The sequence below is a fragment of the Ananas comosus genome, linkage group 15 (genome assembly GCF_001540865.1).
Source record: "Ananas comosus cultivar F153 linkage group 15, ASM154086v1, whole genome shotgun sequence".
Classification (NCBI taxonomy): Eukaryota; Viridiplantae; Streptophyta; class Magnoliopsida; order Poales; family Bromeliaceae; genus Ananas; species Ananas comosus.
Genome location: NC_033635.1, coordinates 2,472,477 through 2,489,178, shown reverse-complemented (window position 1 = coordinate 2,489,178; position 16,702 = coordinate 2,472,477). Strand labels below are relative to the sequence as shown.

General features: G+C 37.4%; 3 protein-coding genes across 3 annotated transcripts; 1 reads left to right on the top strand and 2 right to left on the bottom strand.

The window, feature by feature from the left end:
* Nucleotides 1,302-2,883, bottom strand: LOC109721664. The gene is made up of 2 exons (XM_020249389.1): nt 2,818-2,883; nt 1,302-1,841 (listed from the first exon to the last, which is right to left on the bottom strand). Exon 2 carries the CDS (start codon nt 1,794-1,796, stop codon nt 1,473-1,475), a length of 324 nt encoding a protein of 107 aa, XP_020104978.1. The 5' UTR covers nt 1,797-1,841; nt 2,818-2,883; the 3' UTR covers nt 1,302-1,472.
* Nucleotides 2,919-5,395, bottom strand: LOC109721663 (ylmG homolog protein 2, chloroplastic). Its single transcript, XM_020249387.1, has 3 exons — nt 4,976-5,395; nt 4,248-4,447; nt 2,919-3,418 (listed from the first exon to the last, which is right to left on the bottom strand). The coding sequence occupies exons 1-3, from the start codon at nt 5,264-5,266 to the stop codon at nt 3,172-3,174; spliced, it is 738 nt and encodes a 245-aa protein (XP_020104976.1). The 5' UTR covers nt 5,267-5,395; the 3' UTR covers nt 2,919-3,171.
* Nucleotides 8,253-16,670, top strand: LOC109721405 (copper-transporting ATPase PAA2, chloroplastic). The gene is made up of 17 exons (XM_020249026.1): nt 8,253-8,951; nt 9,152-9,229; nt 9,956-10,053; nt 10,179-10,232; nt 10,829-10,915; nt 11,514-11,678; nt 11,949-12,059; nt 12,303-12,371; nt 12,455-12,564; nt 13,088-13,193; nt 13,541-13,607; nt 13,939-14,018; nt 14,153-14,607; nt 14,909-15,083; nt 15,386-15,517; nt 16,006-16,156; nt 16,273-16,670. The coding sequence occupies exons 1-17, from the start codon at nt 8,321-8,323 to the stop codon at nt 16,389-16,391; spliced, it is 2,688 nt and encodes an 895-aa protein (XP_020104615.1). The 5' UTR covers nt 8,253-8,320; the 3' UTR covers nt 16,392-16,670.

The window sequence follows — 16,702 nt, the reverse complement described above, 5'->3', positions numbered from 1 at the left end:
ATAATGTAGATCAAGTTTAACGGAACCAATCGTCGATTTGGAAGTTGCATCATTGAAAACAAGTTGGTAGCGCGGAGACCTCCGTGCTACCGATAGTATGCCAGCTTATATATATATATATATATATAGAACTAGATTGTAATGCTATTTATAGCACCAAGTTGTTTGTGCTATTAGGTTTTTAGCTCTTGGATGAAAAAATATACGGTTAGGATGATGTGGGCCCTTAGGATTGAGTGAATTGTTGGTTGAATAGTATAATCTAACAGGTAAAAATAGTCAAAGGGTTAAAGCTTGGTAGCACTAAGTGTTTGGTGTTATCGATAGTATCCCAGTTGTACTCTCTCTCCTCCCCCTCTCATTCTAACCACTCATCAAATTTGATGGATGTTTGAAAGTTAGAAGTATAAAGACTGTTGTGTTCCTAATAGCACAGTAACACTGCTCTATATATATACTATTTCAAATCCTGAGATGTCTCATAGATCACGCCAATTTTGATTAATATATATATAATTTTTTTATGATTTTACTGACTAATGGAAAACATATTTCAATATATCTTCGGCTTAGCTCTGTTTCGTCTAATAGTGTCAGACGGTATCTTAATGCCTTCATCAGGTTTATGTCGTCTCTACTTCTTCTTGTTTTTTTTTTTTTTTTTTTTTTTTCGGAAGAACATGTTTGGACTCGAAGCTCCATTTTCTTTCAAGCAATCCCCCGCACTGTCAAATATCAGTCCACAAATAATCGAATTCTCGCCTTCCGAACGCATTTCAATTTTTTATTTTTACTAATTAATATATTGTTAGATATATATATCCTTAATTAACATTTAAATTTGTTACTATCTATCTCTGCAATTATTTTGCCCAAACGTTTTGCCTTAATTTCTCAATGTAAGATATTCTTCTGTACATAAAAGAAAGCATGATAGAAATAACTGAAAACATCCTCACCTAAATTGATAGCTCTATTAGCTATTAATCATTAATTATTATAGCACTATTTATGGACAATTTATTAGAGTTATGAGATTCAACAAAATTACTATTTTCTTTACTAAAATATCCCATTCATTTCACCAAATATCATTAAAAAAAAAACACAAAAAAAAAGTGTCAGTAAAAAAGGGCTTAAGTTGAGAGGGCTATTCCAAAATAGCCTACTTGAGAGGATCTCCATACATTTTCTACTGACACTTTGTTTACAGGTTTACTTTTTCAAATAGCCCTCTCAACCTAAAAAAAAGTCAAATGTAACTTTCACTAGCTAAGCGCTCGAAAATCAGAAGTCAAACGTATTTGGAAACAAAAATGTTTATAACTTCAGTAGTGAGGCAGAGATAGATAGCTATTACAACTGCAAAAGCATATCACAAAGATCAAGAAAGAAACAAACTGCTCACCATCTTCACATCTTCACAAACATGCTTCACTAGAACAAAACCGTCCAATTAGAACAAACCACTCTTAGCTAATAAGTGAAGTCTTACACTTAAGCACCAGCCCAAGCAACAGGAGACAAGCTATGATCCCACATGAAGATCCCCCCACTCTGTGTATCCAGTAAGGGTCGAACCTCGCGAACCTCCGGTCGAGAAAGCACGAGAAATTGATGGCAACAATTAGTATTATAAGCAGCAGGGGAAGCGAGAAAGCGAGGCTCCAACTCCGGTCCTCATCGTCGTCAGGATCAACCACCGGTTTTCGATCGATGTATAGCGGCGACAGTACTGCGAGGAGTCCCAAAACAATGGCAGTTAGCTTCTCAGTGGAAGAAGTGCTTCTCCCCATGGGCAGCAGCTTTCTTGAGGGCTTGAAGGCTAACAATTGCTCCCACTTGAGAATTTATGCCATGGATTAGACAAAGCAAGCTTCAGGAACAAGGGTGAATCTTTCTATTTTTTAAAATTTTTTTAAAAGCTAGCAACCCTTGACTACATCTCTCAATGCTGTCCAAGGCTCTCCATGTAATCCTGGTAAAAGAGAAGAATCTATTCTTGGGCATTAATTATATAGTTAGGTAGGAAATTATACATATCATAAAAAGGAGGTTCTTTTGCATACCAATGGTGGGTATCAGATGCTCAAATATGTAGAAGATTGATAGGATCACTGAACTCACTAGAAGCTGCTATTGATTTCTATCTTATCAAGAAAAAGATATTACTGTTGCTGCAACTCTTGGGTTAGTACAAGTCTTTTAAAATAGCTAGAGTAGCAACTCTGAAGTAACTATACATGTCAAGGTGTAGAGGCACTATATTATGCACAAAACTGTGCACCTGTTTAAGATAAGCAGCAGAATCTTTTTGCTTAGTAGTGTGAATACTTTGACGTTGTGCTTTTGGGAAAGCTATTAGAGCATATTCTACCACTAGAAGGCATAGTGTAAGTCCTAAGGCTGGTATAGTTCTTTTTGGGTTCTACTATGTCCTTTGAGTGATATCACTTCACTGGGACACCATCAAATGTCAAAAAGTAGGAAACAACAGTTTCATTCTTTGCATCCGCATTTCAGAAAAAGAGCTCTTCCACTATGAAAAGATATCTTCTACCTTTGAAAATTTAAAATGCATTCCAAACACAACTAAGCTTGGTTTAAGTCACAGCAACTTTAACAATATAAATGAAAGCAATAGCTAACAATCGTGTTTTTCTAGAGCTCGGACTAATTTAATGAAAACCAAACAGAAGGAAGCATTATCATTTCATTCACCCTTGTTATTCCTAAAAGGGGAATAAACACAGCCAAATTATTGTGAATTAAGACCTAATTGAAACATAAATTGAAGCAAAACTGAAGATTAATGGCCTAACTGAAAGCTCTTGGATAAATTCAGCTACCCTCTGATCATATTTTATAATGTGAAAAGCAAACACCATCCTGAATGTAAGAGCTATAAGAAGAAATGGTTGGCAACAAAGAAAGAATGAATAACTTATAGATATTCATGTTACAGTAAGATAATAATTATATGCCAAGAATTAAAAGCACCTGATTAAATATCCAAAACTGACATTAGATACAAAAAAAAAAAAAAAAAAAAGTTGCAGATTAGCCCAGCTTCTGCTACGTGCAACAGGATATTCAGGATACAATTTATAAGATGTGCGTGATTTCAGTGTTGTGCCTTAAAATGCATCACATCACATCATTTCCTGCGATTTACTTGGATTTCTTTAAGGATACCCTTTGCATCCATTTTCTCTGCGCTGCTGTGAGGTTCAGAGGCATCAAATGAGAAGTGCTTCGCTGAGATGGAGTTGTGGAAGGAAGTTCAGCAGGAAGTGCGGCAGCAGTGCTGGTAAAAACATTGAGAACTAGGAAAGCCAGTATGGGTGATAGATCCAACGCTCCACCAAGGGGCGGAATTAACCCACGAAATATGTTAAGGTACGGATCACATAATGTGCTGCACCACAATTAGAAGCGAAAGCCATGAATTCCAGCAACATAAAAGGAATTGAATACTATGCAAAGAAAAATGAATCTAAAGTTTCAGTTTCAAAACAACAACCATTCAGTGTATCAATTGTAACATGAGGAATAATAGTTTAGTGGATTTACAATTAAAAGACTCGAGCTAAAAAATAATCACATGCGAGAAGCAAAGATGTATCTAAACTTGCATCCTAAATAAGTACCTCGCTTACGCTTGCATACTTGCAATTACTATTTATGATTTTGTTTTCCACATAGATAATGATACAGGTAATTTGCAATTTGAGTACTGCTTTTTCTTTACTTCCCTTACTGTTGAGTTTGGTCATTTGTAGTGGAATTGGTAAATAGTAGGTTCGATTTAAGTTTGAGGTTCTTGCGGGGAAGAGGTCAGAGGAGGTTTAGATACAAGTAGTTAGATACTTCCATTGTTGACAGATAATAAGGTAGAAGCCGATGCCAAAACAAGATTACAAGGCAATTTTATGAGATGAGACTCAGGTAATCCAATTTATATGATGCAATGCATTGTGAAGCACAACACTATTGTCAAAATTGTTTCATTACCATCAATAGGAAAGTATATATGGCTACTTTCCAACTTACAAGTAGATGAACCCTGAGTGAATTCAGATATAACTACTCATTTTAAATAGGCCATGTAATCTTATGGTCACCTTTCCACCAGAAGTATTCATCTTCGTAAATTGAACAGATTGGCCAGGAGAGAGAATACAATATGCCAAACTCTTTTGCTAACTAACTCATTTCCAAATGTAAGAACTGATTAATAATCGTACCTGAGAGGGTTGACGATGGCCGGAGGAGAATTGGGGAACCAAGTTAGCACCAGCCTAACCACTAGTAACGTATTGTAAATGTTCAGGAAGTTCATGATTCCATTGGCAACGACCAGTCCTGCCACTGAATCCCCAGGCAAGACGGCTGCAAAGCCATGATCTGACAACAGTTTCGGATTCCTTGCTCCTCTGCAATGGATCTGGACGCACAACCCAAAAGATATCAAAAAATTTAGATTCAACAAAAGGAAAATTTCCCTTCATATCCTTGCGAAGTAGCGAAGAATTGCGGACTGCGGACTGGTCCTCAAAAGTTTTAATCATCAAATAAACCACTCTAAATGTTCAAATTTTACAAATTTACCTGTCAGTTGACCGATTATTGTTTTGTATAATAATAACAACTCTTCCCTTAAATAAATATCTCTCTCAATATCTTTGCCATTATGTTTTATTTCCAATGCACTACTTTATCTCTTGTATTATTCTACATGACCACTAAGGCCTAAACCCTTGAAATATTCTTTAAAAACAAAATTTATCAAGAGCACAGTGATGTCAACAGTAAAAAGTTAGCAATCACAACTTGCAGGAAAAATACGTAACCAATTTTGAAACTGTGGATGGCTATATTCGAGAATCAAAACTTTGCAGCAACAAATTTGCAAATTTCAAATTTTGCAGGGATGTATAGATGCAAAATAAACCTAATGGGCGGATCGCCTCACCTGGGAGAAGCTCCGGAGGTGGGAATGGAACGAGAGCAAGGGTTTGAGCAAAGGGTGGTCGGAGAGTGCGGAGGCGAGCTCCTTAAGGCGGAGCTCGGCGGAGGAGAGGAGGGAGGGAAGGGTGTTTGGGGCCGTTGGATCGGGAACGAGCGGCTTTGACGAGGGCTGGTGGTGGGTGGGGGAGGAGAAGGGGAGGCGGAGGAAGGGGAAGGAGACGAGGAAGCTGAAATGGGAGATGGTGGTGTTAGTGGTGGTGGTTCGAGGGGCGTCGTGGTGAGGGAGAGGCGCCATTGTTAGGGTTTGCGAGGAGGAGAGGTGGGAGGACAGGGAGAAGGAGACGGATGCAGGGGTTTAGGATGGAGGGAGAGGGAAAGAGCGGATAACGTTCGTTCGGGGATGGAGGGAAAGGAAGTATCCGTTGGATCAGTGGAGTATCCACGTGTACGGTTCATAGAGGAAGAGAGTAAGATTGTTGCCGAGTTTAATGTCAGAGACGGCTTCAGCACCCAAACGGATACGTTGCCGACTCTATACACTGGATACACCAAAAATGTATAATCTAGGCTAAATTAACCCAAAAACAAAAAAAATCTCAGCACGTTAGCAACTGTCGCTACATGTCTTTTTAATTTAACAGTTGTATGAATTCTGATCTTAGACTTATTGTTGTCTCAAATAAAATCAATAATTTATATGGCTATTTCAATTTAAAAGCAAAATTTTTTATCCTTATTAAACTCAATACTAAAGTTGAAACCAAATGCCGTTCCTCCGTCGAGCCACGTGGTGGATTTTCTCTCTCCCTCATATGTTCTCTCTCCCTCATATGTACCCACATGGGCTATGTTCAAGTGGCATGCATGGACTCACATGGGTTATGAGTAGAAAGAGTTGGGGGGAAGATGCATGCATTGTAATAATAAGAAAGATAGCAAAAGTACACACAATATTCTATGTACTATGTAATTCTTTGTTTCATGAACCTTGTGTATGATGTTAAACAATATTGCTATATATAGAGAAAGTTAAGAAAAAAAGCAAGAGGGCAAGGAATATGCTGTGTAGTATGAAAAATTTTGTAAGAAAAAAGTTTATGTTGTGCGTGAGATACTATTTTTATTGGAGTTAGCAAAGTAAAAGACAATTTACAAATAATTCATAGTGTAATTGGAATCAAAACAGGAGATTTAGAATAATCATATTGCAAAGGAATTTAACAGTACGGCCGCTTCTGAAAATCAACTTATTATACCTGTTAAAAATAGTGCTCAAGTGGAAAATACTATTGGCGAATATAGTCCTACCGAAAGCCAATCAAGGTATGATTAATAAACAAGTTAAGAACTGATTATAAATTAATGTTCTGTCCGTGGAAAAAAAAAATCTAATAATTAATGTTCTGCCTGTTCAAAAAAAAAAAATTATTGACTTGCAGTATTTTGTCAAGCAATGATAGTGATTTGCCTATTGAAATATCTGCTGTAGCAAAAAAATCACGTTTGTAAGTATTAATATTTTTAAAACATTATTTGTATTTCCTTTTCCACCATATATATATGTGAAATATTGTTCATACTTACGCAGTTCGAAAAGTAGAGAAGGACGAAGCAAAGTTAACACCCACAAGAAATCAAGTGGAACCAATTAATAGGCCATAATGATCTAAGAACTGTTTTATCAATTATATTTGTATTATCAAAGACATTACATCATATTAGATAATCTATAGTATATATTTAGTTATCTTACATAATGTTAATGTTATATATATCTGTATGTTTCGTTATAAATAAATATAATTACAGTCATATTATTAGTTCTCAATGTTACGATCTCCCGCCACGAAGCGCGGGTCATTACGTACACTAGTTAGAACTATTATTTAAGCTTGCCGAATTTGTTAGTAGATTTAGCAGCTATAACGGTGGGTATACCATTCTCTAGAAACGAGACATTAATTCAGTTATTTTTATATTAAGCAAACCATATTTATTAAATTTGTCAATAGGAAATTAATTATTTTTTATCAATATAACAAAGATATTTTATTCTCCCGTATGTTTGCCTTGCATGTGCGCTTGGCTTTTATTTTTGCTGACCATTTTAGCAGTTTTATTAGACTAATGAAATTCATTAGTCTATGGTCCAATGTTGAACTCTCATTAAATACGTTACTCCAGTTTCTATAATCCATCCACACTTTATACATGGAGGAAAAAAAATTCTTGATGCTCTTTAGATGAAAGTCCATTGTGTAATACTTATATCACATTATTAATAATTAGTCAATTATTTTTTAAAAAATATAATAAATAATTTTTTAATAATTATGATAGAATGAATTTAGAAAAAAATTATGATTAAAAATATTATTATATCAATAATATAACTAGTACCGTCTAAATTTCTTTTTGGCTCCTAGGACAAACGAATCGTGCGTCTCTGATACGTAACCTCTATCCTCAGTTTTATTCCATTGGGCCTATTCCACGTCAAACGTAGAATTTGCGTATTAATTAATCTCTATCCTCAATATCTATGCAACGAGAAGTTATTAAATGCACCAAGTGTATCCGCCATGTCTCATGCACTGTATTTAATTTTTAAGAACTACTAATTAATAATAAAATATTTCATATATATACATATATAAAGTTATAAGATTTAAAATTAATTAGTGTTATAATTTACGGTAGAAAAAAGAATTTTTTGATTGGTGAGAAATAGGTGCACAGAATTTATAAATTTTGTATACCAAGAAGGTTTTTTAATGTAAAGGTGTAAGGTGTATGTATGAGCTGTACCTATACACCCGGTGCAGAAAATAGTTTCTCCTATCCCTAGACCTTTGTGGGGTGCGTCGCAACTCCCAACTACCACAGCTCTCCTCGGCCCGTTGGATATGCGGAATCCGCTCATGCCCCAGTAGACGTAAGCTTTGTTAACCTCATCACGAAGCAAGGCATGCCCAGTTATGCGACGCTTCTCATATTTCGCGGTTTGTAACGGTGACTGGAACCTAGCATTTTATCATTCGCACCACATATCTCGCTCGAGGAAAATGTGGTCGTAAAAATTGAAAAAAAAAAAATATATAGTGTGGTCGAAGAACGGCTGCTACCTTTAAACCCGACGTGTACCGAATATTCCAGCTTTCTTTTTTCCGAGCCTGATCTTACGTGTCGCACCTGCGTTTCTGCCACGTAGGATGGTCTTGAACGGTAGTTAACTTTGGCGTGAACATATATTCTCGTTAGAGTACTCTTCCGCCTTCGCTTCTCCCTTTTCTTTTTAGAAATCTCCTCTTCACTGTAGACTGAAGAGCCGTTCAAACCTCCTCCTCCAATGGCGACCGCCTCTCTCCTTCGTCTCGCCCTCTCGCCGGGTTCCAACCTTAACCCTAATTCTAGAAACTACGTCGGGGTCGCGGGATCCACTCGAAGGTACGATCTCCCGCCCCTCCGCCTCTACCGCCGCCGCGCGCCGCCGACGAGGCTCCTCCGCCTCCCCCGCGCGAAGGCCGTGGAGATCGGCGCCCCCGCAGGCGATTCCCAGCGTGGGGCGCGGGAGAGCTCCTCCGTGCTCCTCGAGGTCGGCGGCATGATGTGCGGCGCCTGCGCCTCCCGCGTCCGGTCGATCCTCGCCGCCGACGAGCGGGTCGAGTCGGCGGTGGTCAACATGCTGATGGAGACCGCTGCGGTGCGGCTCCGCACGGGAGCGGCGGCGGAGGAAGAGGCCGTGGCGGAGGAGCTCGCTGCTAGGTTGACGGAGTGCGGGTTCCCCTCGAGGAGGAGGACGAGGTCGGGGTCGGGGGTTGGGGAGAACGTGAGGAAGTTGAAGGAGATGGCGCAGAGGAAGCGGGAGCTGCTTGCGAGGAGCCGCAACCGCGTGGCGTTCGCCTGGACGCTGGTGGCACTCTGCTGTGGATCGCACGCGTCGCACCTCTTGCATTCACTTGGAATTCACGTCGCTCATGGTGAGGTTTTGCCGCATAAGGGCGAGTTGAAATTATTTTCATGGTCGTCACAATATCAATCAAGTTATAATTTGTTTCAGATCTCTATTATCCTCTTACAGCGGTTAATTGAATGTATAATCTGCATGGTTCTTGAACGCTTAATTTTATTATAGTGCTGTGCAACAATTGGTTGATTAATTGATTGTTGGCTGATGCAGGGTCTTTGTGGGAGATATTGCACAATTCTTATGTGAAATGTGGCATTGCTATGGTCTCCTTGTTTGGACCCGGCAGAGGTACTTGCAGCATTGGTTTGATGATTTACGCTTCATTGGTATTTTTCTGTATGAGTTACTTGACTAGTTGAATTTGCTTTTCTCTTGTTTCGGCAGCATCCCTCATATCCCAGCATATTGTGAAAAAAAAAAAAAATTTCCATCAGCGTATGCAGAGATGAATATACATAGATTACGAACTAATCAAGTGCTTGGTCATCAAATCTCCATATAAATCTTAAGTACCTTTTTATGCTGCCTGTCATATCATTATTATGTGCTTTTACGCATTAGCTTTCCTGATATTTCAGCATTATCTGAATTATGTTAGAATGTCCTAGAATAAAATTTAGTGGGTCTTCAAATGTCAGATGTCTTTATTTTTATTCCTCTTGATTTATTGCATTTATATTCGTTCTCACAATTTTCCACTTCTATTCTGTGTATTTCTTTGCACAATTTTATGACAAATTTGCATGATGTATGTCTATCCTGAAGCCTTTGTTATTTCATCTCATATGCTAGATTCTATTAATTGTGTCTCTCTAACCGTGGGATTGGTTTGTTGTGTTCATTTATACGAAGATTTTTATCGTTAGCTCTTACCTTTTTCTAGAAAAGATGTAAAAGAGAGTGGAGATATAGATCAGATTTGGTTCCAGCTATAGGCGGAAACAAATTACCATGATTATATGGTTTTCCAGGCATTTCCAATTTTCTCTTCTTATGTTCTAATTTACTTTGCAGATATACTTTTTGATGGTCTTCGAGCATTCAAGCAAGGATCCCCTAACATGAACTCTCTTGTGGGGTTTGGATCTATTGCTGCATTCCTTCTTAGTGCGGTAAGTAAATCAGAAAATTTGACTTGGTTTTAGCAGTGCTTCCTTGGATGGATATGTTTGCCTTATTGAGATCCTTCTGTCTGCATCGAATAATCAATTGTGCTAAATATTATGTTTCTTAAAAGGTGTCATTGCTAAACCCTGGGCTTGAATGGGAAGCATCCTTTTTTGATGAACCGGTGAGTTGTTTTACTCCCCCCCCCCCCACATAAACTTTGGACATGTTTTATGATATGAACTTGTTTGTTGTTTCATTTTTACTTTAGTTGCCTCTTTCAATTATTGCTTTGCTTTCTTATGGATGGTACTTCTATCGTAATGTGTCTAAAAGCTTTAGAGAAATTATATCTGCTAAAATTGATAATGCATTCTTAGTGCTTTGAATCTCCTCCTCAGCTCGACAGAGGAAGATCACCCAAATAAGGTCTATTTTGCTGAATAGTGTTTCATCAAGGTTGCAAATTCAAGGCTCATTGGGCCTATAATCACGAAAAATAGCAAGCTTTCTAATTCATTAGCTACTGTGATATCATTATTCTGTAGTTAGATCAATAGTTTTCATTTTATGATAATGAAGAAAGCTGGAAAAAAAAAAGAAGGTTCTCTACATTGTGTTGTAGCTCCAACATTACATCAGCTCATATGCTTCTTTCTCCTGGTTAGTTTAATTTACATGCTACAAATACACAAGCTAGACCGTGTAGATTTTCATAAGCAGATATGTTCTGATTTTCAAATATCTTTCTCATTCAAGAAAGTTGTTTTTAGCATGCAGGTCATGCTTCTTGGTTTTGTCCTCTTGGGACGTTCTCTTGAAGAAGGAGCTAGGCTGAAGGCATCTAGTGACATGAATGAGCTCTTGGTAAGTTACTGTTTTGTAACGATTTGTTTTATGCCGTGTGGTAGATAATCTTTCCTCATTCTTCGCTGGTTCATTTCATTCAGGGAAAGTTTATATGTGGACTGTTTACAATCTGTACACTGACATTACGTGCACCTAATAGTAGTGCTTTTGGTGTAATACCACCAAAGATTTTACTCCTAACTAGTGTGCTGGTCAGGCCTATTGATGTATGCTTTTGGACATTGGAAGAACTAACAAATGTACAGTGTAGGGATATGATTGTTTGGATCGAATTTCTCTGTCTACACCAATTCTGAAAAGAAAAGGAAAGAGATAGAGGACATATTCACTCAGCTAACTGAAGTTCTGCATTCAACTACAATCTAAAACCACCTTACACCATATGCTCAGTACATAAATATGATCTCAAGGGACTTTTAACACATATACTGATCATCTTTCGAATGTCTATTCAGCTATTAAAGTTTTATTAATTCCTGAAAAATTGCAGAAAATGCTGTTCTTATCACCTTGCACAGTATCTCTAATTTCTCTTGAAAAATTGTTGCTTTTAGGAGAACTAACTAAGTTCGTTTCTTTCCATTTCTTTTTGCAGTCCTTAGTATCCCCTCAGTCACGATTAGTAATTACTTCCTCTGAGGAGGGCTCTTCATCAAGTGGTGTTTTAAGTGCAGATGCGATTAGCATTGAAGTCCCAATTGATGATGTTCGTGTTGGAGACTCTATATTGGTCTTGCCAGGGGAGACTATTCCTGTGGATGTATGTTACTGTGATTGATGTATTATTTATCTTAATTATTTTTCTTCTTTTGGATGCTGAATGGCAATTTTTAAAGTTCGTCAGCTGCTGCTAATTGCATGCTTTTCAGGCCTTTGCTTTTTTGGCCTTATTAAACATTTGCCATCATTATAGACCTATGCTCTAGGGTCTTTCAAGATATGATTTTCACACCTCTAATTGACAATGATATTGATAGAAATGTTTACCTCATGCTTAAAATTCTTTGATCCTAGGCAAATTTTGATGCAGGGCGATGTTCTTGGAGGCAGGAGTTTTGTTGATGAATCTATGCTGACTGGGGAATCTCTTCCAGTGTTCAAGGAAAGAGGCCTGTCTGTTTTTGCAGGAACTGTAAACTGGGTATGCTCATCTTTCAAATTTATTGTTTTCTCCGGAATGTTCTTTTACATAATCATTAGGGCACCAAGGGTACAAGCCCTCAAGCAACCTAGAGTTAAATATTCTTCTTTCAAATTGAAAAAGGTCAACCTCATGCTCCTAAGATGTAGAAGTTACTTTAGAAGTGAGAGAAAGTGCTAGACATTCTAAAACGCTTGTAAAATAATGCATGATAACATGCTTGTTGTTAACCTTGTATTTCAGGATGGGCCTCTGAGGATTAAAGCTACAACAACTGGAGCTTTGTCAACGATTGCCAAGATAGTTCGCATGGTTGGCACATGATTTCATCCACCAAGTTAATACTTAAAATCATTTGAAGATTAAAGGATTTTTCTAATTGCAATTTTTCACAGGTTGAGGATGCGCAAGCACGTGAAGCTCCTATTCAAAGACTTGCTGATTCAATTGCTGGGCCTTTTGTATACAGTGTCATGACATTGTCAGCTGCAACATTCTTTTTCTGGTGCGCTTTAACTTTCTAGCTGGTTTTTAGATGAAACACTTGTATCAATAATATTCTTGATGCCTCGTTTCCATTTTGTAAGATGGTAGAAACTAGAAAGGCACAAAATTTCTTCTACTTTATCATGCAAACTTGAAAGTCTCTAACACCACCTCAAACTGACTCTTCAATCTATTAGTATCATTAAAGTGCGATATTTCTATAGTAGCTAAACAGTTTGGCACATATTGCTTAGTTGTAATCTCTGAGTTTCTCATTGTAAAGTGTAGAGTTACTATAATTAGTTTGAGGTGATTGTTACCATTTGACATATGTCTTGGCTATATTGTTTGCCTGTCAATGCAAGCCCCAATCCGTTGTTAGTTCAAGATGATGTTTTGTCTTTCCCTTTTCTGTTGTTTGATAGTGTGAGCAAATGTGTAAGGTGGAATGGTTGATAGTTCTTTCAATGCATTCACTTTTTCAATTATTAGATCATATTGTTTGGGCCTTTCTAAATGTAATTATTTGAACAAATATTTAGGTATTACATAGGATCACACATCTTTCCAGAAGTGCTTCTCAACGATATTGCAGGTCCTGATGGGAGCTCATTGATTTTAAGCTTGAAGCTTGCAGTGGATGTACTGGTAAGTACTATTATCCCTTTTTTCGAAGTGCATCTCCTCACTTGAAGATCTGTACTGTTTTATTTATTTCAAAAACTGACTTATTTGCAGCTATGAAAACAATATTTACTTGACGAAATCTTCATTTGTAGTTTACAACCACTTATAAAATTCAGGTTTATCCGTTAAATCTCATGATTTTGAAGCAAGACATTCACAATAATTTCCTTGATAATATGCATGAGAAAATACTGATTAACTTTGTTATCTCTTTAATTGATCTAGCTCTCATAATAGTTTGCAATATCATTGATTAAATTCTCCCCTTCTTCTGTTCATTTCCTTCTATAACTATTGTCACTTTTCAGGTGGTTTCCTGCCCTTGTGCTCTGGGGCTTGCTACACCTACAGCTATCTTAGTTGGCACTTCTCTTGGTAATTTATTTATACGACTGATTGCTTTAGCTCGTGTATCTCTTGTCAAACTTTACTAAAAGAATCCAATCTATCGTTTTTGCTCAAAACTGTAGCATATTAAATCATAATGTATTGATCATCCTTTATGGCTGTCAATCCCCATACTTTTGTAGCTTATCAAGTTAATTTGGTAGTTCATGGACTGCTGTTCATGTGCTGCTATTGTATTGTTTTTTCACCTCATGGATGTGGTTTTGTTGTTCATGATGGATTTCTGCCGAAGCACTTACCTTTGTTCGCATATGATCGATGTCATTTTTAAATGCCTATTATCTTTAATTAAAAGCAGGGGCTAAACAAGGACTCCTTATCAGAGGAGGTGATGTTTTGGAACGTTTGGCCGGGATAAACATTGTTGCATTAGATAAGGTACTCTTTTATGTCTTAATCAGTTCTTTTTTTTTCATCCTATATTTTTGGTAAAGAAAAACAACTGCAGGCATGCACCAGTATCACCTTATTTCTAACATATCTCCTCATACCTTATGAATTTCAACTATCAGACGGGTACTCTTACTGAAGGAAGACCAGTTGTTACAGCTGTTGCCTCTTTGGCATATAAAGAATCAGAAATTCTTCGGCTAGCCGCTGCAGTGGAGAGAACAGTTTCCCATCCAATTGCAAGGGCTATTATGAACAAAGCAGAGTTGCTAAACTTGGAAATTCCAAGCACAAGAGGACAATTGACAGAGCCTGGTTTTGGTTGCTTAGCTGAAGTAGATGGATCTTTGGTTGCAGCTGGCACGAAAGACTGGGTTCACGAACGTTTTCAACAGAAGGCCTCGCTAAATGAATTGATGGATCTTGAACTTCGTGTAGCTATGGATTCCTCCAACATGGAATCATCTTCTAACCACTCGAAATCAATTGTTTACGTTGGTCGTGAAGGGGAAGGCATAATTGGTGCTATAGCAATTTCAGATGTTTTGCGTGATGATGCAAAATCTACAGTTGAAAGGTACTCTTTGAACGCATAAGTGAAAAGAAATAGAATTTTTCTGATATATTCAGCAGCAGCCTGCAAGAGGCCATATTCGCTTTGAGCTCCACTCACTCTTCAATAAAACTCTGGATATTAATCATCAGTTTTCTTGGATTGGGATTTCAACTACATTGGTGAAGCAACTACTCTATGCTCGATAACTTTTCTTATGTAGATTATTAATGTCTATCCTATTGTCTAAATTATGTTTATCTGATCAAATACTTAGTGGATAGATAGCTCACACTTATTTATTTGTTTATTTGGAATGAAAAAGGCTTCAGGCAAAGGGAATCAAAACAATCCTCCTATCAGGTGACAGGAAAGAGGCAGTGGCAAGTGTTGGTAAGATGGTTGGAATTGGAAGTGAAAACTTAAACTCATCCTTAGCTCCACAGCAGAAATCAAGCGTCATATCAAGTTTGCAAGCTGAAGGGCATAGCATTGCAATGGTAATCCAGTTGATCTCATAGCTCAACAAGATTCGCATTTATGTTTAATATCTTGAACCTGAAAATTGAATTTCCTATGAATTTCTTATTGCATCGCTTGCCATCTTCCATGTACGATTCCTATATTGTTCAGTGTGCTACTTATGGCCTCGTATTTCTCTTCACGTCAATAAAGACTGCCACTTTAGGGGAAAAAAAAAGTTTCCACATCTGTCTACTAAACTATATAGAAATTTTACCCTATGCATATGTTTATGGCATAAATGAGAGAAGATTACTTAGTTTTTTCATTTGTGTTATAGGTTGGCGATGGCATAAATGATGCACCATCCTTGGCACTTGCTGATGTTGGAGTTGCTTTGCAAACTGAAGCAAAGGATAATGCTGCATCAGATGCAGCATCAGTTATTCTACTTGGCAATAGGCTTTCCCAGGTAAAGCATCAATAGCACTACCATTTTTACACGGCCTCATCATTATTTTGGTGCGACACATCTTTCTATTTAGAATACTTGAGTAAAATCAATCATGTGCAGAAGAAATCTTCATATTATCTTGGTAGACAAAATCCAGTTGAAATCAATTTAAACTTGGTGTTGTATTTCTTGAAAACTTGGATTGCTGCTTCTATTTTGAGCTTCTTTGTGTGCCTACAAAAGCTTGTAAAAATTAATCTTCTAATGCATCATCTGTCATGACAACAATCACTTCCTACAAATGAATGATATATTCTTCTTTTCATATCACTGTTTGTGCACTTGAAGTTTCAGGTACAGTCCAACTATCATACAAAATCTTCTTTTAAGCATTTTGAGAAGTATTCTACAGAGTAATTCAGGCTCATTAAACTAGTCAGTTGCGCTGATATAATGTCTCGATCTTACTATACCTGATACATTGTGAGCTGTTATATTTTATACAGTTAGTTGATGTCCTTTCTCTCGCTCAAGCAACAATGGCGAAGGTCCATCAGAATCTAGCGTGGGCTGTGGCTTATAACATAGTTGCCATTCCCGTTGCCGCTGGGGTATTGCTTCCTCAATTTGATTTCGCCATGACACCATCTCTTTCTGGTACTTCATCGGCACATAAATCCATTATTTCTTGTATGAAATTCAGAAAAAGAAAGTCAAAACTGAAAAATTCTCACTCCAAAATTATTAATTCTACTTTTGTGATTGATCTATAGGAGGTTTGATGGCTTTGAGCTCTATCTTCGTTGTCAGCAATTCGTTGCTTCTGCAGCTACACGGATCATTTCAGAAAAAAGAGAACCACCAATTTTATGCACGAGATTCAGATAGATGAGGCAAAGATTCTGTGTGTAACACTTCATTAGGTCGATCGATTAGTCCAATATCACAATCTTGTAATTTTCACTCTGTCTGATTGTTCTGTAAATTTTTAGTCAAACTTCATCTTCGGCACGTGTTTGGTTTCTCTGCTAGTTAGACTTGAACGAGCTAGTCTTAGCCACATCCATTTTGTGTAACCACCAATTTTATGCACGAGATTCAGATTGAGAACATCTACTTCGTAAAAAAAATAAGATGAATGTAGTACTACTATCCTACATTCTACAATTTACCAGATAGGAATATGCTGTATTTTCATTATGA